This window comes from Pangasianodon hypophthalmus, chromosome 24, assembly GCF_027358585.1.
Source record: "Pangasianodon hypophthalmus isolate fPanHyp1 chromosome 24, fPanHyp1.pri, whole genome shotgun sequence".
Classification (NCBI taxonomy): domain Eukaryota; kingdom Metazoa; phylum Chordata; class Actinopteri; order Siluriformes; family Pangasiidae; genus Pangasianodon; species Pangasianodon hypophthalmus.
The window spans coordinates 17,950,139-17,973,990 of NC_069733.1; the positions used below are offsets into that span (position 1 = coordinate 17,950,139).

Here is a 23,852-nt window from a genome sequence, read left to right on the forward strand (position 1 = left end):
CCTAACTGCTCAGTTGTATAAATGTGAGATTAATGCAAGTGGTTTTGGATAAGGGCATCTGCCAAATGCCTTAAATGTACATTTTGCCTGACATTTTAAAATGGAGCACTGGTGCTCTAGGTTGCTGTACTGGTTTAAAACATTTGGTAGAAAAATCAGTTTAAAATTTGATTAAAGATTTGGGTTTGGTGTATTTGGTTTGGCTAGGACTGAGGAGGTTTGTTAAAATACTCACTTAGAGTATTCAGTTGGAATATTACATTGTATTTGGTGAATGTATCGTGTTGGTGTACTGGGTTAAAATACTGAGTTGTATTCTGTTACAGTATTGGTTTAGAACTACTGGGTTGTGTTCCACTAAACTGTTGGATTGTGTTTGGTTAGAACATTTGATTGAAGGATTGTGAGTACAGACTCATAATATGGGAGGTTTAGGTTAGAGCATTGGATCGTTGTAAGAAGTGCCGGTCGCCACACATTATCCTTTGTATACTTTCTGGCCACAAGCTTCAGAAAGACAAACGTTGCAATCGGCTTCTCCACACTTCCCTTCCTTACATCCATTACCTTTTGTGGCCTTTGTGGCACTCAATATTAAATGTATCTCCAAAGACCCACTTAATGAATGGCAATGAATGTCAATGCAGTTCTTGGTATTTTAAGGTTTCTTTAATCATCATATTTTGCATGATAAAATCTCTTGTTTGAAATCTCGTGTGAATATTCTTTCCTTTTGTTTGTGAGCATCCTGCTACCTAGCTGCAGAAAGAATTCACTATGCACTATAAAAGAAGTGCTGTGTTACTTGGGGAGATTAAAGGATCAAGTAATCAGACTGGTGAGTGGGTGAATAAATGTTCTCGTGTGTATGTGTATGAGGCGGGATAGAGACCTTCATGTTGTGTGGTACGACACATCCGTCTACCCCACTTGTACCCACTTTGGGGGGAGTGGTGGAGGAATTCTGATGATGTAACAGTGATGTCATGCTCACTCTCTCTCTTTTCTCGTGCTCTCACTCCTCACGCACTTACCCACTGCCAGTGACTGAGCAGTTTTACCTCTGCTCTTTGGCTTCCGCCCATGTGTGCGAGTGTGTGCATGTTTTGAGTTGCATTGCTTCTGCTGTATGCATGCGAGTGTCGACTGTGCTGATTGGAGTGACGGGGCTGGAGAGTGAAAGAGCAAGACGGAGACTCTCCATCCGTCTGATTCAGAACTGTGGAGAAGCAAAAAAGCGAGTGCACCAGGAAAATGATGAAAATAGCGAGAGGTTGTTTAGGAAAGAGAAGGGAATAGCGAGACGTTGTTTGGGTGTAATCCAGTTCAAGCAATTTGCTATCATCTGCGATTGCCGTGCGCTAACTTGTGAGCTGTTCTTCTCTGGAGCCATCGGTTTATAGAGACTCTGAGACTCAGCTAGCAGTGGAAGGAGAGAGCAAATGTGAAAGAGATGAAAGAGCCAATGAAGGAGGAAACAGCTGAGCAGCTATGGGCAGGTAGTTAGCGGAGTGGAGAAACGAGAGAGGGGAAGATTTTACTCTGACTGGGAAAGTAGGAACTGGCAGAAGATTCTGAGGCAGGATAGGCAGATCATTGTAATTTGAAGCGACAAGGCATGCTTCCCATGTTTCTCACACTGTTTACTTCTCTTCTCTGGACTCTTCTCTTCTATGTAGTCCTGCATCCCTGTGTCATCTTTTGGTTCTTTTCCCTCCTTCGTTTCATGTTGGAGGAAACACAACTCGGCAACAAATGTGAACAGTCTATTTTGTGAATGAGTGTGATTGTTATTCTTTAATTTTTCTGTTCTTCCTCCCATTCTTTTTTTTCTTTTTTGCTTCTGGTTCCAGACCTGTCTCACGTTGTCTTGTGGTTCCAGTTTGGTCATTGCCTCGCTCTGCCCCCGTGTATCCTGTGTATCTTGTGCTTTGGGCCATTCACAGATGTCTTCATCCACGATTTCCCAAACTGAATATGTACAATGGCATACGAAAGCTTTGGTCATCTCCTCCTGCTTTGACAACAACCTTTAAATGTCTTCTCTACAGTGCCCATACAATTATTAGGCTTATACTAGTGAAACTAGACTGGAGGCAAAAAACAGACATGATAAGAAGATACGATAAGGAATAAGCAATGAGTGGAGTGTTTGAGAGCAAAGCATATTATTGAAGAGCGACCGCCGAAAGCCACTCTATACAGGGCAAGAGAATATAAAAATATGCATCAATATGTATTGTGAAATGAAGGGAAAGGTTCGAGCCACTCGATTGTGTTAAGCGTTATTCTGTATTATTTTTAGCAGATGACAGCTGCCTGGGCTTGGAGAGAGCCTGCGTGACGATTGAACAGCTGCAGCCTCCATGTTGTTGAGCAGTTCGAGATTCAGGCAAATCAGCTGCAAAACAAACTTCAAATATCAAAAGCACAGCTCGTTCTTTTGGTTTCCTGTCCTCTTTCAGGGAAAGAAAGCCTAAATTGATGTAAAAAATGGTGCTGTGTTCATCTCTGCATCTTATTCTCTCTCTTTCTATCCACTGCGGCTGCTGTTAGCGTTCATCCCCCCGTTCACGGCGCTCTCCTCCATTCCATAGTACGTGCCCAGTGTGAGTCAGATAATGGCCTCTCTCGCACTGCGCAAGCTGAAAAGAGGAGGGGGAGGAGAAACAGGAGGGAGACAGAGCGAGGGAGAAGAGAGAGGGAGAGAAAGCAGAGCGATTGAGTAACACACAGAGAGAGAGAGAGAGATAAAGAGAGAGGAGGGGTTTAAGACTAAGCAGACCGTGAACGAGAAAAAGGGAATATAGAGAAAGGGACGAGAGGAGCAGAGAGACATAATGTGAGACGGAAAAGGAGAGAGAGAGCGATTGCAGCAGCAGTGGCGGCTGGAGGAAGACAGATTGAGAGAACAAGCGGGTGTGGGGGAGGTGTGCGTACGGGTGTGTGCGTGTGTGTGCGTGTCTACACTTGCGTGTGCGTGTGTATGCCGCACTGAGACGGAGAGGGAAACGGGAGAACGAGAAAGGAAGAAAAGATTCACTACCAGCTACGCTCCATGCGCTTTTCTGTCCACTCCACCGTCCATTGTCTCTGCGTCTGCTCTATCAGGACACATACACACACACACGCAATGTAAGTACACTTCTGTCTTTTTTATTCAGTTGTCTTTTCTGAAATTGGCTTTGTATTGGTGTTGTGATGGCACCAGCCTAGGGGTTATGTATTTGTGTTTGCATGTGTGTGTATATCTGTGTGGATATGTGTCCAGCTGTCTGCTCTCAGGCATCCCCCCTGCACTCCCCCCTCCATGCCGGTCTCCTTTCTGCTTTGTGCTGTCATCCTCTCTGGGCATCTGGTGTGCATTTGCGCACACGCGTATAGGTGTATGTGTATAGAGAGCAATGATATGGCTCTATCTCAGAGCTCATCTTCAGCACGTTGTATTTAAAGGGCTCTCTATGTTACACAAACATGTGTGTCAGATAAAACTAGTCAGGCAGCCCATTCTGGTTGGGCGTGTTAATGTTTTGGCAGCATAACACTGTCAGAATGGAAGAACTACACCAAAGCACAATTCTTTACTATTAGCAGGGGTTGTGTGTATGTGCGTTCTTATGGATCTGAATGGAAAGGAGTGGTACATTTACGGTAGCTATTTATTATCCTTACCACTTGATGGTGTGTTTCTTTTCATTGCTTTGCTAAAAAGAGGAAAAACTGTCGTAAGAGAAGTGTGGTTTGGCTGTTTCAGAAGCACCAGGGACTCGTGACCAGTGGAGTTTCGGCCTGTAAACCATGCTTTCTGTCTCTCACACACTTCTGAAAAAGCACACACAAACTCACATACACAGCAGCAACCAAGTGGTCACATGCCCGTGTGGGAAACTGAGTAGACACCATTCATAGAAGGGGAACAGAAATGCACATTAAAGAGTTTCCTTTATAGCAATACAGTGAGCAGAGTCTGCATTATTATAATCATTTTCTAACTCATTCATCTTGTTCTGTGGCAGAATATTTCCAAAGACAGAATTCTACTTACTATATAGAGATGACCAACATTTTCCATGAGAAAAATGTCTAGATGTTAAACAGGTATATATGTGAGATTACCATAGATAATTTGGACACTGAATAAGATGCTTAACTGAATTTGGAAATATTAACTTTTTTTTTTCTTTTTTATAGAATTGACATTTTTTGCTTACAGTTGATGGTATTAAATGTGGTCCAAGTTGTGTGAGCTGAGAAGCTGCTCACCAAACATTTTGAAACTGTCAGAGCACAGCCACAAGATCCTCTTTTTTGAAAAAAAAAAAAAAACCCAAAAAAAAACCCCAAAACATGTATCCATATAATCAACAAAACATTTCTCACAATCACCTACCCCACCTTCACAACTCAGTTGGATATGTTTTGGCCTGTGTACGTTACTACAAAATATTACAGGAGATGTAAATGCTAAAGGGGAATACTATTTTCTGTTTTGAGTCATTTTGCGTTATTATTTCAAGTCAAATATAACAGCCAACAAGCACTACAGTGGAAATAATGTATTGTACACATGCACTAATCTTAAAAAAAAGGCTTACCCTGACCCACTACTATGAATGATGCTGATTTAAAAAAAAGAAAAAAGAAGAAAAATCTGATACACAGATGAAGTGAATACTGTTACAATATCACAGTGAACTATGGCAGTTATAAACGTAAGATAGCTTTAATTCTTGGATTTCTTTCTTTCAAAGAGGCATCAGGATGTTTGTGTAAGGAGATACTCAAGATTTATAGCGTATTATTGTTGAGCCAGTGTGAGATCAGGAAAGGTGTGAAGATTAGCAATATGTTAAATTAGAGAAAACACCAAGCTTGGCCTTCTAGGACTAGTTTGGAGACCTGACGGTGGTTGTAGTTACTTGAATTATATTGTGTACAAGTTTATGGTTTTAGAGCAAAGGTTCAGAATACTGAATTAGCAAATTAGCATTGAATTTCGTAACTGTATACACACTAAGAATTAGCAGGTTTGAGTTCTCTAATGTTTTGATCTCTTCATATTTCTTGCAGACTGTTTCAGTGGTGGGTTCAGTGGATGGCCCCAGCAGAAGTGGCCAGATGGAAATTGACCATGGATGCCTGGAGAAAGGCGTGTTGAACCAGGAGCTGTCCAATGGGCTGAGTCAGCATGGAGATGAAACAAATGGCCTTGAAGGGGGAGCTTTGGCAAAGCTTAGCCACCAGCACCAGGAGACATTAACATGTCTTCCCCAGACACAGGGATGGGGGCCTGGAAATCCGAAAGGAGCCTCTACCCCCCAGCAGCAGGAGGCAGGCTGGAGTGACCAGAGCACAAGTCGATTGGGGAACAGTGTGGACATGGAGAATGCTAGAACTCTGGTGGCCTTCTCAGCTAGTGCAGGTTCCCTACCCCCTTGCAGTGTTTCTCAACCTCCTCCTAACCCTAATACACAGCTGTATGAGAAATTCAACCAGGAAATGGCTAATCGAGGAGATGGAGATAAGCAAAAAACATGGAGTAGTGATGATCAGTACTGCACTTCAGAGGATCTGAACACCCTCCAGATGGCTTTAAATCAAGCCCGTCGTGGTCACAAGCCACCAAACTGTGATTGTGATGGACCTGACTGTCCTGATTACCTTGAGTGGCTGGAGAAGAAGATCAGAATGGCAGGCAATGGCCAGGCAAAGGGTCTTTGCAAATTATCAGGTGCTTCTCAGACAGAGCAACAACACTATCAGTCTCAGCCACAACCTCAACCCAATGGTGCAAACACCTCTTGTGGATCAGAACCACAGTCACAGAACCCTGTTAACCAGCCTCCAGTCCCAAGACCTTATGGCCCCCTACCACCTATTCCCTGTTCTCCCAGTGTGCTATCCATCGCTAAGGAGAGGAATGTCAGTCTACAGACAGCTATCGCAATTGAGGCACTGACCCAACTATCTGGCACTGGTGGGCCTGTGGGCGAGTCAACATTTGAAAACTTCAACCACCATGCTTCACCTCAGCCCCCCTCTCAAACCCAAGATGGGCTGCGATTGAGTGCTTCATCACCCAGGCCCCTTCCATCATCGTCTGCTTCCACTATACCCCAAACATTCTCCTCTGGGCACTTCGCTCAACAGAATTCTGCTTCATGGGAGCAACACAGGCCTGAGTCACAGGGTCCTGCTCATCACTCCTCCCAATACAGTTCCTTCAACTCCCCCTTTTCAACCTCACACCCATCCACCCCTAGTCCATCACCCCAACAATGGCAACAGAGCACTGGAACAAGCTGTGAGAAAAGCTCTCCTATAATTCCAAGGATGTTGAATTTTGAAACTCAGGCTTGTTTTCCACACCCATCCCATGGCAGCAGTGACCCAATGTCTGAACTGAAACAGCTTCTGGGAGACAGCAGTGGAAAGTACACTAGTACTACCTTCAAGCTTCCTGCCCCACCTCAAAATCTGAAGGACAACCACCCAGTGATGCCTCACATCAAACGGGAGGTCAACAATGGGGACTACCCAGGTGAGATGGGTGCACCAATGGGCCAGTATAGAATGATAAATAGTCAGCAGCAGTTTCAAGGCCAGCAGATTTCTCAGTCTATTAGGTACTCAACTCAGGCAGCACTGCAACAGCACCTTCATCATAAACGTAACCTCTTTCCTGGTCCTCAAACTTTCGATATGCGAGCACCAATGACATGCCAGACTCTCCGCAAATGGTGGCCACAGTCTATACCAGAGAGTGCTCTAACCATCAAACAGGAACCCAGGGAACCCAAGAAGAAAAAAAACACACAGAGTTCTCCTCTCCTCAAGCAGCCTATGGGTGGACTGCTTGGTTCATTGGGCCCACCTCTTCCTAAACCTAAACAGATCATCATTAAAAAGCCCAAGCAAAAGGCTTCTCAGCCTCTCTTTCTCCCACAGAGTCAGATCACAATACAGAAATCAAGCATGTCAGTGAGTATACCATCCCTGTCCCAACTTACACCATCTCTACCTGTCATGGAGGCTGCACTTCCTCCCTGTCTACCCCCATATAACTCCTCTCAGGTGGTAGTGAGCCAAGCAGCTCCAGCCCAATCTCAGGAATCAATTGTGAACAGCAGTAGTACCCCCATATCTGGAAACACCCCCCTAGCTTCCAGCCCACTTAATGTCCCTGTGCCCCCTGCCCAGGATGGACTGACTAGCTCAGACCCCACCACAGTAGCTGAGGATACCCTGGTTACCACTTCCACAAGTCAGACAACCACATCTCTGTCCACTTCACCTCTATGTGGCCTCAATTCCCTGGATCCAAAATTCGAGGACCTGATTCGTCAGTTTGAGGAAGAATTTGGGGACACATCTGCCCCTGGCACAGACGCTCCAGAGCAGGGCTTTGCTCCTTATGTGGTAACTGAGTCACCCCCAAATTCTAACTCAGGACAAGCCAGACCCCAGTCGCCATCCACAGAAAAACTCAACAATCTTCCTGTCCCAACAAACGAGCCTGAACCCAGTTTGAAGCAGTCTGAGGGAAAGAATGAGGAGACATCCGTGTTCTCCAACCAGCTTTCTGCCATCAAACAAGAAGCTGAAGAGTGTGAAGTAGAGGTTAAGCCCTCAGATCAGCTACTGGCTCTGGCAACAGAAGCTTATCTGCAGCAGCAACATCACAAAATCCTTGTAAACCCCTTCACCACAACTTGCTCTCCTCCAAACAAACGCATGAAGATTGAATCATCAGGTGGTGTAACGGTGATTTCTACGAGTGGCAATTTCTCCACTGCAGGGGAGACTCTAGATACGCCCACAAAAGAGAGTTTTCCCTCATCCCCTTCACTAAAAGGTTTTCTGGAATCTCCACTACGCTACTTAGATACCCCAACCAAGAGCCTTCTGGACACACCTGTAAAGGATGCTCAAGCAGAGTTCCCCACCTGTGATTGTGTGGGTGAGTATATCCCTATATCCCTGGTTTCTAGGTTTAACTCAGCTTTTTCACATAGTTCTGTCGCATTTTGCAGTGCAACTGAAACAGTTAATTACACTTCTGCAGGCCCTGATTATCTGCTCAATTGTAGCTGAAACTACAATACTAGAAAAGAGTTCCTTGAATTCCAGATTAAAAACATCTTTATCATAAACACTTTAACATGATTACTATCAAGTCCTAGCAGTATGAACTCGTTATTGCCACACACACGGTTTCTGGATGTAGGTTCATTCAGGTTTAGATTATGATGATAGATTCCAACAATTCTTTCACTTTCAAGGTCCTGCATCACTTTTGCCTTGGCACATTTGTCCAGGCAGTGCTGGTCCATGTCTGAGAATGCATGCTTCTTTGGGGTCCCCCTCTCATCTTTCAATGTTCTGGCTGCAATGCCTCTCTTTGGGGGTAGGCACCAGGAACAATAGCCCTTACAGAAGGGGTCCATTGTGTCGTATTAGACCAGGGCTGGCCAGACAGTCCTGAGCTCTACAAGCAATTCTGTCTCTCATTCTGTCAAAGCAGCAAAGACAGAGCCTGACTGGCTCCTTATGGGAGCTGTGGACATGAAAGATAAAGAAACTGTGCTCATATATCATGTGATGCTGTGTGTACAATGGTTAGACAATAAAACAGAGAGAACAGTGAAAGAAAGAAAAATGTATAGCCTATGTACATTTACCTCATGCTCTCTTCTATGTAGGTTTTAAGGGAAGAAAGACTGTATAACTGCTTGTTTTAAAGACACCTTACTATGTTTTCAAAATGTATGTATTCTGTCACAAAATTTGAATGTGTGAGACCAGCTGTAGCTGAACGCTTGTTGGCTTGTTACTGTCACCAGGAACTAAGGGCACCCAGCAACCAATCTCCCTAGTAAAACCACTACACACACACACATATACACACACACACTCCACTGCCAAGAGCACAAGGGGAAAAAAAACAGTGTAATCAGATACAGTATGTCCATACACACATGCTAATATGATAATGGATCATATCTATCTATCTATCCTACAGGTTTGTCATGCCTCACACATCTTTATGTCACTTCCTCCAGCTGGCCCCACCTCTATTACTACTAACACCCAAAGTGGAATGTGACCTTAAATTCCCTCTACTCCAGACAAGTGTTTGCTCTCATATGCACACACTTACACACAATGACTCACTCCTTGGGCACTCACTGCCAAACACCACATTAAAATGTCTTTTAATACCATCCCAAGGCTACACTGACATTAGGGTGCGCCTAGTTTGTTCTTCACTCTCATCTTCTTGCTCTCATCTGCTATAATACAGTTGCCTGAATTTAGAGATATAAAGTATATATATGTGTAAAAGTGTAAATGAAGACCAAAAAAATCCTCATGAAGGTAATTTGTTTTTACTGGTCCTTCTCACTCAGTCTCTCTTCAACTGTCATTATTTCCCCAGAGCACATCCTTGAGAAAGATGAAGGCCCATACTACAATCATTTGGGATCAGGGCCAACTGTGGCTTCAATAAGAGAGCTTATGGAGAACAGGTGAGAAACTCTAGTCTAGCCCCAGTAACACTGATATGCCCTTCCTAGTGTCCCTTTTGTCTTCATCAGTGGGTGAACATGATATCAGGGATTCAGCTGGCATTAATGTTTATGTATTATGTATAAAGTGTCATATCCATGAAATGGATACTGAGAAAGGATATTAAGAGCTCTACTCTTATGCTAGTATTAAGATTAATCTAGATTTACTTTTTGTTTCATAAAAAAGTTTAATGAATAATTAGCACCTGATCTAGAGTATAGCCTACATATTTAATTCCTGTAGGACATGCTTCAATTCACTTTAATTTAAATTCCAGCATTTGACATATGCTAATGCATTTTTTACTAACTGACTTATTGCATGATCTAAATTGTATTCGTGTCTGTAATTGATGGACATGATCCAACAAAACTCTTAACTGGAATCTTACTAGATGAGATCCAATCAATTTCATATAATTTGGTTCCTATCCTACTAACTTTTTCTGTCTTCAGACACTGGAATTTTATGAGGCAACACCTAATGCCAACCCAGAAACCTCATTAATAATTAAAGCTGTATAGAAAAGTGCATTATAGCTGAAAAGAAACTCAGAAATCATGCATACGTGAAGACAAAGACATGATTGCAAGCTCAGGTGTTAACTCTATTGTATGCTGAACATTAAACAAGGGAAAAACTGTTCCTGGCTGTGTATAATTTGCTTTAGTAGTTCCCCTTGTGTCTGTTTTTGCACTGAGCATTATAAGAGAGCTGTAGCTTGAAGATCCTGGCACGAGACTCTTGCACAGCTGTGGATAAAAATCTCTCCTCTCAATTTCTATTTGCTCTGCTTCATTTCTTGTCCTCGCTTCCTCCTCCCGCTCTCTGTTGCCCTCCCCTCCTCCCTTCTGCAGCTTCTCTGTGATCCCATCCCTAGGGAATCCCTGACCCATAATGCAATGGGAGTAAATAATCACCGTCAGCAGATCCAGATGAGAGAGAGAGAGAGAGAGAGAGAGAGAGAGGAATGATGATATTTATTTAGTAAAACAATACAGAAGAGTGTGTGAGTGTCCACATTGTGGGTGTATTTCAATAATCTTAATACAGAGCTGAGTAACACTACCCCAAAAGGCCAAAGGTATAAGTGGAAAAGAAGCTGGGAGTGGGGGTTGCATCCGTTTGTGCTTTCGAGGCTGACCTAAGAACTCAAAACTTTGGACCCTAAGCTGATCCTGACATGACATCTGACCCAGCTAGGGCCACCCCACCCCTTCTTTGCTGAAGTGTGTGATTGTTGATGAATGCATGGTGGGTGTGTGTGTTAAACCTCACTGATGCTGTCATTATGCTCCAACTTTAAAAAAAGAAAAAAGACCATGTTGGGTGGCGGGGGTAGGGGTGCCTTGCAAGGACTCCACATTTAGTATAGTGCCATCAATGCATGCCCTTATTGTCTCCTGTTAATATATAGATACATAGATACATACATGTGTAACACACTCAAGTATGTATACGCTCTTGTTTTCACAAAATTAGGATCACATACAGTCTTGTGCACACACACACACATGGAGAATTCTCAGCTATCTAATGCAGTTCTAGTGTTTTTATGCTAAAGTAAATACTAGCAAGATCTTGTGAAGAGTGCTTGGGACCAGAGAGCTCAGAAAAACAACTTTGTTTTTTCCTGTGTACTTCTATGTGTAGCTGTAGTTCAAAAGATTTTCATACAGTCTAGTTTTGCATCAAGAGTTAAGGCCTTTGCATTCAAGGCATGTTACAGACAAAACAATTCATAAAGAGATTCTAAATAACTTGGACACCAAGGCAGGTTATTCTGCAGTGGTGTCATTTTCAATACAGAACTGAGCGTTTACACAAAAGCTACAAAAAATGGTAAAGAGCTCCATTTGGAGGGAAACTGCTGAGCAATTTGGCAGTCCAAATGCTGAATTTTTTGTCACCATCAATATGACTTGCTTAATTATCTAAAGTGATGCCATCATTTATAACTGCTATCTCCTTCAGTTCATGATCAACATCCCATTCTACAGAAACTACAATATAGCCCTGGTGCAAATGAAAGTAAACCTGTTTCTTTGTGTTTGCCACTGCAGGTATGGACAGAAGGGTGAGGCTATCCGTATAGAGAAGGTGGTGTTCACAGGAAGAGAAGGCAAGAGCTCCCAGGGATGTCCTATTGCAAAATGGGTGAGTCTGAAATGTTGCACACAAGTACTGGCACGCCAGTGCCTAATTGATATAACCATAAACGGCTGATCTTTAAGGATTATTGGAATCATACAGGTTAACCATTCATCAGTCAGAAATAGCAATGGACAATTCACTGAGAGGCAACCTGTTCTCATTAGCCAAAGGCTATAAAGCAGCAGGGGATTGCACTGTGTCTTAGCAGGGACACACAGGCAGCTCACACTCTCCCTATGCTAATGGGTTTATGGCTCAGAGGTGCAGATGTTAAATAATTCTTATAGCAACATTTCACCCACAGATATTCCTCTGCTAGGTATAAGTGATATATACAAAAACATATAATCAACCGTTTTAACATATTTCATTAAAACTTTGATAACACTGTTATGTGTTTACAAAAAATGAAAAAAGTATTAATATAGAAAACAGGAAAAAAAAAAACCCTTCTGGAATAGTTGTGGAAAGGTAATTCCTTGTTCAGCCTTTGCTAGTGTCTATTTCCATATTAGTATTTGCATTAAGTTGTGTTCATTCATAGGTGAGTCATATATGGTTGTACGTGGAGACTTTTTTTATTGTAGCTGCCAGGTGCATACAATATCTTGCCAAAAGTATGTGGACACCTGACCAATCACACCCACATGTGTGATTTAGTCCCCCTTTGCTGTTATAATAACCTCCATCTTTCTGGGAAGGCTTTCCATTAAATTTTGGAACATAACTGTGGGGATTTGTGCTCATTCAGCCACAATACCATTAGTGAGGTCAGGCAGTAATGGCAGATGAGATGGCCTGGCCTTCAGTCAGCATTCCAGTTCATCTCAATGGTGTTCAGTGGGGTTGAGGTCAGGGATCTATGCAGGCCACTTAAATTGTTCCACACCAACCTTGGCCACCAACCATGTCTTTATGAACCTCCCTTTGTGCACAGGGGCATTGTCATGCTGGAACAGGCCCCTTAGTTCCAGTATAGGGGAAATCTTAATGCTACAGAATACAAAAACATTCTTAGACATTCAGTGTGTGCTTCAAGCTTTGTGGAACCAGTTTTAGGAAGGCCAGCATATGGGTGTGATTGTCATGTGTCCATACTTTTGGCCATATAGTGTATTTCTATACATATACTGTAAGTGTAAATTGTATTTGGGGTATGATAGATGAAAGCAGCGGAAATAGATCCAAATGCTTCTGTTCACACTGTTAATTTCTCAGGGAGGTGTCTGCAATAAAAATGCCTCTGGATAGTTAAATGAACACGGTATGTGTAAGCTTGTAGCAGACTTCCTTTCATATAAATCCCGCCTGACAAGCTGCAATACGATCACATGGTTTTATCATATTGCAGGCAAATAATATTTAACATGCTCATATAATAATGCTTTATTGGTTCTTTCACAGGGAAGTCCTGGTGGATTTGAAAAAATGTGTAAAAGTTGTTATGGTTAAGTTTACTATGATGTTTATTTAGTATTGTCGGAAAGACTCTCCAGTGTCAGTGCTTTGTAACAGTCGGGTCTAACTAAATTTTCAGACACAGGAAAGTCTTCAGGATGGAGGGCATTTTACCTTGAGGTTTCTTAGTAATATGACAGCTCCAAAGTGTTTCATTCCTTACTTATAGTAAACTAGTCATTATATTGAGGAACATGCAAAATAATGTGCACGGCTTTAAACTGGCTTTAGCAGTCATAATGGACAATTTTAATCATGAGAGCTTGTGCACTTTAGTTTCTTTTAACTTCTAACAGGTTCCCAGTGAAGAAACAATGTGGGTGCAAAATGTAGCACCTAAATTTTAGAATATTTCCGAAGCATCCATCATTCTGTGATTTATGGAAGTGTTAAAAAACTGGTGTGGATTTAAACAGTGGAACAATATTCCTGTAATGACTGAGTCTAGTTATAATTTGTCTCTTTGGTCACGCTCTGTCTGCCCCCTGCAGGTGATTCGACGTAGCAGCGAGGAAGAGAAGTTGTTGTGCCTGGTGCGGCACCGGGCTGGGCACCACTGTGCCAACGCCGTCATCATCGTCGTCATCCTGGCATGGGAGGGCATCCCAAGGGCTCTTGGTGATAAACTTTATCAAGAGATCACAGAGACACTCACTAAATACGGCAATCCCACCAGCCGCCGTTGTGGCCTCAATGATGAGTGAGTGAGGAAAAATGTTGTGCCTCTTTCACCTGCACATTTCTTCCACTAGAATGAAATTTGCTAGATATAGATACTCTTTGCCGTAAATTGAATTTCTTATACTCACTGACAAAATGCACTTTAAACATCTATTATGTATATTTATGACCCTGGTGCAGCAGGTAGCACTTTGCTGCCTCTTAGCTGCAGGGTCCCCAGTTTGATCTACCATCTCTAGGGAAAACAAAAAAAGAGGACATTTTGAGTTACAGTGTGTACTGTTCTATCATTTATAAATTTATATATTTGTAAAGAGTTTGTGTTATTTCAGCTTTCGTTTGTTTTGTCAGGCCATATTTCAGTTTGGCAATAATGAATGAGTTTTTGTATGTTGTATGAACTGATCATTTCAGCCCACTGGTTGTTCTTTTTCAAAGTTCACTGTGGCACAATGGTATAATGGTCTAAGCCTTCACCCTACCGTTAAACCCGGATTATAAACTGAATCAGCTGTATATAAAGAACAGCTTTAAACTGCTGTTCTGTGGCCTCCATCACTTTTTCTTTGGTCCAGGGATTGTGTTCTGAAATGCAGCTTTGTTTTGTGCAGCCGTACTTGTGCGTGCCAGGGAAAAGACCCCGAGACCTGTGGTGCTTCATTCTCTTTCGGGTGTTCTTGGAGCATGTACTTTAATGGGTGTAAATATGCCCGCAGCAAGACCCCCCGCAAATTCAGACTGCAGGGAGAACACCCCAAAGAGGTTAGTGACTTAGAAAGTTTTTTTTTCCATTATGTATGGTCACATGAGGCTTATTACTATGATCATGTGACAGCACTCATAATGGACAGAAGTGAATTGCAACAAGTTGTATCGCTTGTATTTCAATGCAAATTGATTGTAAACGCCAACAGCTACCATCATACAGTCAACCAGAGATGTTTAATGTTTTATTGCTAAATAATAAACAATACCGAAACACTAAATAATACCGACTGTACAGTGATGCATCTGGAAACAAATGTTATGGCATTCTCACTCCACAGGAGGAACTTCTCAGGGATAACTTCCAGGATTTGGCCACTAAGGTGGCACCTGTATATAAGCAGCTGGCCCCTCAGGCATACCAAAACCAGGTAAGAGCTGCCACAGGTTTCTCTCAGAAATAATAATCGTCCCAGGATCAGGGCCCCCTTTTGTCTAACTTAACCAAGAATAGGTGTAGAGTATACGCATACCAGTTTTGTTGTCCTGAGCACAAGAAGACTACAGAACTGCCACAAATGTTGTGCATAAGTAGACTGAACATGCAGTGTAGATTCAGATATGCACTACCATTAAAAGCTGAACCACCATATCATAGGCACTGCTTCTTGCAAGTGATCAAACATGACACTGCTATTTTAAAAGGGAAATTGAGCACAGAGATAGAGGTTAAAAACACACTTAACACAGAAAGATAAGGGCGAATAGAAAGCGTGTGCTGGTCTGTTTTTAAGCAATTATATATTCTGTTCTTTTTTCCTGCAGTGTGCAACTGAGAAAGTGGCACTGGACTGTCGGCTGGGGCTCAAAGAAGGACGGCCCTTTTCTGGCATCACTGCATGCATGGACTTCTGTGCCCATGCTCACAAAGACCAACATAACCTCTATAACGGCTGCACTGTGGTATGGGGCGTGTGTGTGTGTGTGTGTGTGTGTGTGTGTGTGTGTGGACTTTGGATGTGTATTGTAAGAGCTGACATGATGTCTATCCTATGAGTTTCTGTAAGGTTACATTTTTTGTGAGCGTTTAACCTCAATTTTCGGATGATGCATAAGAGCTGATGTACTCTGGTGTTCTGTTAGTAAATAAAATACTTATTAAAAACAAGTCTGGGGTTCAGACCAATATTCATGTTTGATTAACATACTGTATGTTAGGTAAGACCTAGTAAAAGATTCACCATATTCAATAATTCTACATTCAATTCTATAGTAAGATTTCTTGGGAAAATCTTGCCAAGCTCAAGGTGTGAAGTACTGACAATAAAGTGAGGAGGTCCTCAATTATGTATACATAATACAATATTAAAAGCCTAAAACGCTAACTGTTATTGACTAGAATTGTTGTTGATAAACTAATTTCTTGTTTTCAGGTTTGCACTCTTACGAAAGAGGACAATCGGGAATTGGGTGTAATCCCAGATGATGAACAGCTTCATGTGCTTCCACTTTATAAGATGTCTTTGACTGATGAGTTTGGCAGTGAAGAGAACCAGCGCCTGAAGATCCAGACTGGCGCAATCCAGGTGCTTACCAAGTTCCGCCGGGAGGTCCGGAAGCTTCCAGAGCCTGCCAAGTCCTGCCGGCAGCGGCGGCTAGAGGCCAAGAAAGCTGCATCTGAGAAAAAGAATAAGAAACAGCAGCTGTCGGAAACACCCGAAAAGACGATTAAGAAAGATGATTCTCTGCAAGGCAATAAAGGTGAGACTCTGTCGCACATGCAGATACATAATCGGCTGGATGTTCAACACTTCCTATGATGCATAGTTATCCATTTACCAGTGTAAAATGGTTAACACTGTACTTTATACGCAAAAGTCTATGTACTCACAACACTGTGTGCCCAAATTTGAAATTTAGTTTCCTGTATCTGTTTTAACAAAATTGGTATATAGAATCTCATCATAATGTAATTTTTATGCTCAGAATTTTTTTTTATCTACTTTCAGCAATTCCAAAACAAGAGGTGAAGCCCACCATCAAAAAAGAATCAGCTGACCACTTTCAGGCTGTCAATGGAGCTTTGGATGGCTACCCATCCCTTGGGAATGCCAAAATGTGTCCTGATACCTACAGTATGAATGGTGCCTACTCTTCCTTTCCTGGTCCCTATGCAAGAGGTAGTCTGCCTTCCAACAGCCAGTCTTCTACACATAGCCCCATCAATGGCTTCCATCCGAACCGCCAAGGGATGCCCTACAACTACTACAACTATGCTCCGAAAGGACTTTTGCCCCCTGAAGTCTTGGGTTATGTGGGTCATAATGGGACCTGTCCAAAAGCTGCTGGAGAAGAACAGAAACCCAGTATCCAGAGTCTTCAGGCCAGACTGGTACCAAACCATGCTGATCACCACTGCCAACAAGGGGTTAACATGGCCAACCACAGCTACCTACACCAGTCTGAGCTTTCTGAGGCTCCAGCACCACCTAAACGTATTTCATCTGCACCTCCAGATCAGATGCACCGTGTCACACCAATCATCAAGCAGGAGCCCATGGAAGTACCTCTATACGACAGAACTGATGGGCAAGTACGAAGTTGCCCCATCACTCCCAGTGTCACCCCACAACCCGTCACCTGGCTGGGGCACACACCCAATGGCAGCTTAGCATCCAAGGGCTGGGATGGAAATCTCAGACCAGGTCAAGCTCATTCACCCTTCACTCCAGAAAAGCAGCGGCTCCACCAGCAGCACCATAGCCAACTTCAGCATTCTAAATATGCCCAACAGCAGCAGCAATGGCGCTCCTACCCTGGTACTCCTGTAGCCTCCCCTGATCCCTCTCCAGCCCTAAAGACAGTCCCATCTCCAGCTCCTTCCCCTCACTCAGCTACCCCACAACACTGGGGCAGCCCTGCCCCCAGTCCACAGCCCAGGGCTTGGGGTCAGCCAGGGTCCTTGGGTTATGGTCATGGAGGACTTAGACAGGGAACTCCTGTTGGGGCTTTCCCAGACAAGATGCTGGCTGAGGCAGCAGAGATCCGAGGCTCCACTCCCCTGGGCCTCCAGGAGAAGGCATGGAAATCTGGAGGTGCCTCTGCAGCAGGAAGCAATCCATCCCCTGCTCCAGAAGGTCGTCTGTTTCCAGACGCACTGCAAAAGATGAACGGACAGGCATGCTGGGATAGTGAGGTGGAAAGTGAACGAGAGCCCGAAGAGGAGGAGGTGTGGTCGGACAGTGAGCACAACTTCCTGGATCCCAACATAGGAGGAGTAGCCGTGGCTCCTGGACATGGCTCCATTCTCATTGAATGTGCCAGACGGGAGCTACATGCCACTACACCCTTGAAAAAGCCAGACCGCAGTCATCCAACCCGCATCTCCCTGGTGTTCTACCAGCATAAGAATTTGAATCAGCCCTGTCATGGCCTGGCACTGTGGGAAGCCAAAATGAAGCTTCTGGCTGAGAGAGCAAGGCAGAGGCAACAGGAGGCAGCTCTTCTGGGCCTTTCACAGGAAGACATCAAAGCTTACGCAAAGAAACGCAAGTGGGCTGATGGAGTAGTGAGTTCCACCTCTGAGCCAACCAAGGACAAGCGGGAAGGGGTGACACGGCTGGCCCCCACACAGCACACCACCACCATGGTCACAGTGTCACCCTACGCCTTCACTCGGGTCACAGGGCCCTACAGCTGCTTCATGTGACCTCCGTAAGAATGGGACAGGAAATGGAAGTACAGGATGGAAAAAAAAAAATTCACTCTCTTTATAGCCCTGTATCTCTCCCTACTCTGTATCTCCTACCAGACCAACCAGAGAGATGGTGGATAGAGAGACGCATTTTTTAATTATTAAATTTTTTTTTTACCTCATGTTTTGGTGGCAGTTTGGGAGTCCCCCAAATGAACATGCTGCCTATGGTGCTCTTGTTCTCTCCAAAATGGAAGGGATTCCATAGTTTACCCTCCCTAAGTGAATTTAACGATTCTAATATTATTTCTATTATCAATATGATTGCTATTGTTACTGTTGATGTTATTACAGGTATTGTTATTATATTATGAAGATGACTATTTTTTATTTTAATTGTATTGTTTTTCCTCAGTGTCATTATTATGATTGTTTTAAGATCCCTCCCCCTTTGATGAGGAACAACTTTGTCTTCATCACTCTTTCTTGTTCGATATGAATGTGTGAACAAGTTGAATGAATTTTGCTTTTTTTTTTTTTTTTTTTTTTTTTTTTTTTGCCTTTTTACCCATCAACCTCTTCATAAAACAGCACCTTCGCATCACTGCGAGCCAAGTGTCTACAACCTAAGCAAGACACACTGGAGAAGGACAATGTTTCTAAGTGGGCTAGGGCCATTCTGCAGTCACAGAGTGTGCAACCAAAACAAGCGACTGAAGCCGTGGCACCAATGCTGGCCTTTCTACTTAGTGCCACTCAAATACTGAGCTTTTTCCTGGTCCAATGGTGCTTTTTTTTTCTTTTTTTCAGTCTTAGCTGTCATTTGCCCTCATCATCATGGCAGCCGGCACTGGACTAAGGTGCTCTTTAACAGCAGAAAAGGTCCAGTTAAGCAACCAGCTGACCTGATAAGATGTCATTGCCTGAGGCATCCTCATCATCAACCAGACGGTGCTGACTCATTTCTTCATGGTGCAGTATCTAGTTCCTATCCATGAGACAGCAGTAAGTCGATGCTCTCTCTGAGGTGCTATTGCAGTTTGGTCCACCCTAACAATGCCCTAAAGATGACCTAGAGTGGGACCTGTGCTCTGCAGCACAAATTAGTTATTTTAACCTGTAAACTGCTGGAGTTGTAGAACTCTCCTCCAAATGTGAGGTAGTTAGCTGACAGGCTAAAGCTTCAGTGAAAGAGAGACCATTCAAGGGGTTTGGTGCTACTCACTAGTCTTTCCATGCCTCTTTGTCTGCTTTTGCCCTGACAGCTGATCTCCCCATAAGACCTGGAATTTAGGTGCTCCTGTTCAACACTTATGTTCATGTGTAAATGTGGGGAGAGCTGAAGGGCTGCAGTTGGTTTACAAAAGGCAGTAGGCTTCTTGGTGCTTACAGATCACAGATAGTCTGGTGCTTTTGAAGCTGTCCTCTAGCTCTTTACCTCATGTTGAGACGTTGTACCCAGTCACAACATGCTACTAATACATGGGCTCTAGAGACCGTAGGTCTTTGGCCTACATCCATATACTTATATACTTTTTTTTTTTTTTAATTATTATTTATTACATTATAATGATTATGATGATTATTGTTATTGTGCTTGCTGTAATTGTTTTGTTTCATTTTAAACAAATTGTAAATAGAAGAAAAGATTTTATAAAAGCACTTTTAATCTTGATTTTAAGGAGGAAAAATGATAATGGAATATTGACAACTTGAATCCTAATTTTTTTTTTTAATGGAATTTTATTGGGAGAGATAGAAATGTAAATAATTAAATATTTAGGTAAGATTATTTAACTGGTGAGGAATAAATCATGAATGATTCCTTTAATTTTTAGTTGTCAGCATGTTAAGCCCTCAATACTAGAAGAAGAAAGCTGGTCCTGGTCAGTACTCATTCTCTGACACTTATGGGCCCTGCTGTGTATCCTCTGTACTTAGTATACTGCTGTTCTTTTTAATAAGTACTGTACTTAGACCGATACCTCTGAACAAGCACCTATAGCAGCTTCCTCTTTCAACACATGACCCAGACAGACTTGAGAACAAAACCTACAGCAACACACTATTGGAGGTTTTCACAGGATATTATCATGTAAAATGATACAATTATAATCCTGTACACCCTTGGTCACAGATATGTGGTTTGAGCTTAAAAAAAGAAAAGGAAAAAAAAAAAAAAAAAAAAAAAAAAATCGAATGAATTTCCTATTTAAAAGCCCTTGTTCACGTGAAAGACTGTGCATGTGTCTTGCACTGTAAGATTTTCAATAGGACATGTGATTTTACACCTTAGCAATTTTCATAAATGTAATTTCTCCTTAAGGTGCGAAACTATAGATCATTGTGTTTCAGGTTTGTGTTTTATTGAAGCCACTTGATTTCATATTTGACAGAAGTAAAATTTTTAACCATGGTGCTACCTGTAGAGGTCACTGTAGAAATGCAGAGCATAGCAAAAGCTATGTCATTTTCAAAATCTTTATATGAGCCATTGTCTTGGTTTTAAGTGTATAGGAAACGTCTATGGTGCTGACTGCTTTTTCAAATTTTCCTCACTTAGTCATGTTGAAAGATGCTTATGATCATGATTTCAGAAGCACTCAGATGTTTTGGCAGTTTTCTCTCTCTCTTTATTTTTTTTTCTAACCCTAATCCCAAACAACTGAAAATGGTACTTGAAGCAGATATTTAGAATCAATGATATTATATACAGGTAGAAAAATTAAGCTTGTATGCTATGGAGATGAATAGACTGTTAACCTTTTTTTCCATTCTCTTGATTATTCCCAGGCATTCCTTCCTTACTGTCTCACACAAACACACTCAAGCTCAAATGCTTTTTGTCCCCATCTCTCAGCACTCAGCATCAAAATCATGATCATGCCCAGTTTTACTTATTAAATAATGACAAAAAACAAAAAAACAACAAAAAAAAAAACAAATAACTGGCAGCTACATTCCTATTAGTTAAAGATTGTTATTGGTTCTATTGTTTCATGTCAAGTATGCAGTATGTTTTAAAAAAGTTTCTCTTTTGTTTGGTCTCTCCTTGTAGCTGTTTGGTGTATTATGTGAATACATAGTGTATGTGGTAAAACCCACGATACTGTTTTATGTTCTTTAAAAGTTAAAAAAAAAAAAATGAAATAAATAAAAATACCTTTGCCTTCTCGTATTGATTCATAATCCCATCATGCTTTCATGTTTGCAAATTTATAACAACAGACAACACTAATTATAACACGAGCTAGCTGTTGCTAATACCTTCTGGTTCCGCCTCTGACAGCTCCAGATGCACTTGGTGTATGTCCTGTGCCAAATGCCCAATGTCAAATGACCTCACGAAATATACGAAATATAAGCACATGCTATGATATCAATCACACTGCGTGCATATGCTCATAGTAGGAAGGATATTTTACACTACAATTCAAAAACCAGTTATACCAGCTGAATGCCATCCTAAAGTCAACACTAAACCGTATGTTGAGAGTTAATTTGTAGAATTCCGGGTGTGTCATTACTAGTAGTTGTGATCATAACTAGTCAATCATAATGCAGCACAAAATGACATTTTCACCATCATCCAATCAGTAATACAATCCAACAAACATACATGATCAAGATGCAAAGAACAATAAAACGTAGCATTACATTAAAAATATTTTGTAGTGTACTTTGCCAATAATCTCAGTTTGATCCATGACATTTTCATCTCCTCAGGGACAGTTCATTTCACTGGTTTATCTTATGAATACCTTTATAGTTAGTGCAAATGTGGACTTGTGTACTTCCAACAGAAACTCAGTAGTTTTGTTTGCTTAACTGTCTCAAAAGGAGTTCTAGTTCTGACAAGATAAACAAATGTCACATTTTGTCACAAATGTCATAATGACAACAGTAAAAGGACTATCATTTTGACAAGCACATGAGAGTTTAAACATGAAACAAGTCAAACACTGCCATCAAGTCTAGTCCTTCTTCCTAATTTGTATGCCAGAAATACCCTTAAAATATACTACAAACATGAAGGAAGCTACTATTGTGCAAACGTTTTTCAGTCACCTTGCTGTGACCTTGACCCCGTTTGGATCAATTCCAAAATCTAATCAGTTTATCTGCTGGTTTACAATGAACAATTTCTATGCACTTATCAAACATTCAACCACTCGTTCTTGAGATATCTCGCTAATGAGAATCTCAGATGGACGGACAAACTGAAAATATACTCAATGGCAGAGACAAAGTGCTTTGGACTAACTTGGTCCAACTGATCATTTGGTTTTATGAAAAAATTTTACTTTTTAACTGTACTTCTGAGTTCAAATCGCAGCACTGCCAAGCTACCATTTTGGATACTTGTGAAAGACCTTTTACCCTCAACTGTTCAGCTGTATCTTGTCTCAATTGTAGGTCAGTTTAGACAGTCATTAAAATGTAAAGGAAAATCTTCAGCTGATCAGGGCATAAGACTGATTTTGTTCCCCCCAACATTTAAAAAAAAAAAAAAAAAAAAAGACTATTCTTTTCTTCTGTATGCCTAACCAGTTAAAAAACTAGCCACACCCAATCAGCGTGAAGTATTACTTCTTGTACTTTGGTGCACGTACTAACTATAGCTGAAGATTTTAGATTCACAGTACTGACTGTCAAGTTATGCCGTGTTTTTGCCACCATCATGATACTGATGCACACAAACAAAGAGCTGATGCCCCCAAGTGGTCATCTGTAATAACTTTTGCCAGTTTAAATCCAACAAAACTGGAGTATTTCATACAAGAAAATGTGTAATAATCTGAGGTGGACAATACTTGAGTAATTGTACTTCGTTACTATACTTAAATTTTTTTTTTTTGTTTTGCTATAGTATTGAAATTGAATACTTATACCCTTATACCCTAATACTAATTACATTTTCAAAAAAAAAAAAAAAAGACTTACTTGCTACTCCTGACATTTGTATTTAGACCTTGTTACAAATCTTTTCTTGTCTTATCCAGCCAGTGACTGTATGGTGTGAACTGAATGGGTTCAGTTTAACATCTAATTATTTAAAGCATCCAATCAAGTTTATCAATGTAGAAAAAAAATATCAAGAATTGTGCAAACTCATCAGCTATGACCTTCTGATGCTACAAAATGTAGTTAGTGCTATAACTATCTGTGTGTAAAGACTCTTATAGAATGAGGTGTCCCTGTTCCTTCCCTAGAGTGCATGAACTCAGGTTGAAAAATTTTGCTAGTTGGCTAACATCAACTGGCAACAATTTAGATGAACTGGCTTTGTTAATGCCAGGTTGGACTAGCTTTCACTAGCTACCATAAGTGGCTAGGCAGCATGTCAAATTGTTGCTAATAGTAAATATTGCAAAACTACAGAGACTGAATGATACTTTCAGGCAAAATCATCATCTAACAGTTTTAGACACACAGTAAAAGTTACTTTTCGTACTAAAATATGACTAACATTTTTCCCATCAGTTAAAGCATTTACTTGATTACGCTTAAAAAGGAGCTTTTATTTTTTTTTTTTAACTTTCACCTGAACACACAATTTTGGTTGAATACTTTTAGTTGAATAAAA

The 23,852-nt window shown here is 41.6% G+C and overlaps 1 protein-coding gene across 7 annotated transcripts in view; it reads left to right on the forward strand.

Moving 5' to 3' along the window:
* The window catches only part of tet3 (tet methylcytosine dioxygenase 3), a 52,983-nt gene extending 31,536 nt beyond the window's left edge, over positions 1-21,447 (forward strand). For 6 of the 7 annotated variants that reach the window (XM_053228810.1, XM_026931142.3, XM_053228813.1 and 3 more), the window contains 9 exons: positions 5,071-7,960; positions 9,440-9,530; positions 11,637-11,730; positions 13,677-13,885; positions 14,478-14,628; positions 14,913-15,002; positions 15,397-15,534; positions 16,005-16,332; positions 16,581-21,447. In XM_053228810.1, the coding sequence (XP_053084785.1) occupies positions 5,071-7,960; positions 9,440-9,530; positions 11,637-11,730; positions 13,677-13,885; positions 14,478-14,628; positions 14,913-15,002; positions 15,397-15,534; positions 16,005-16,332; positions 16,581-18,280 (5,691 nt within the window). In that variant the 3' untranslated portion in view covers positions 18,281-21,447. Of the gene's footprint in view, positions 1-1,984; positions 3,136-5,070; positions 7,961-9,439; positions 9,531-11,636; positions 11,731-13,676; positions 13,886-14,477; positions 14,629-14,912; positions 15,003-15,396; positions 15,535-16,004; positions 16,333-16,580 lie in introns of those variants that run through there. The other variant, XM_053228814.1, reaches the window with a different exon arrangement.
* The last annotated feature ends 2,405 nt before the right edge of the window (positions 21,448-23,852 follow it).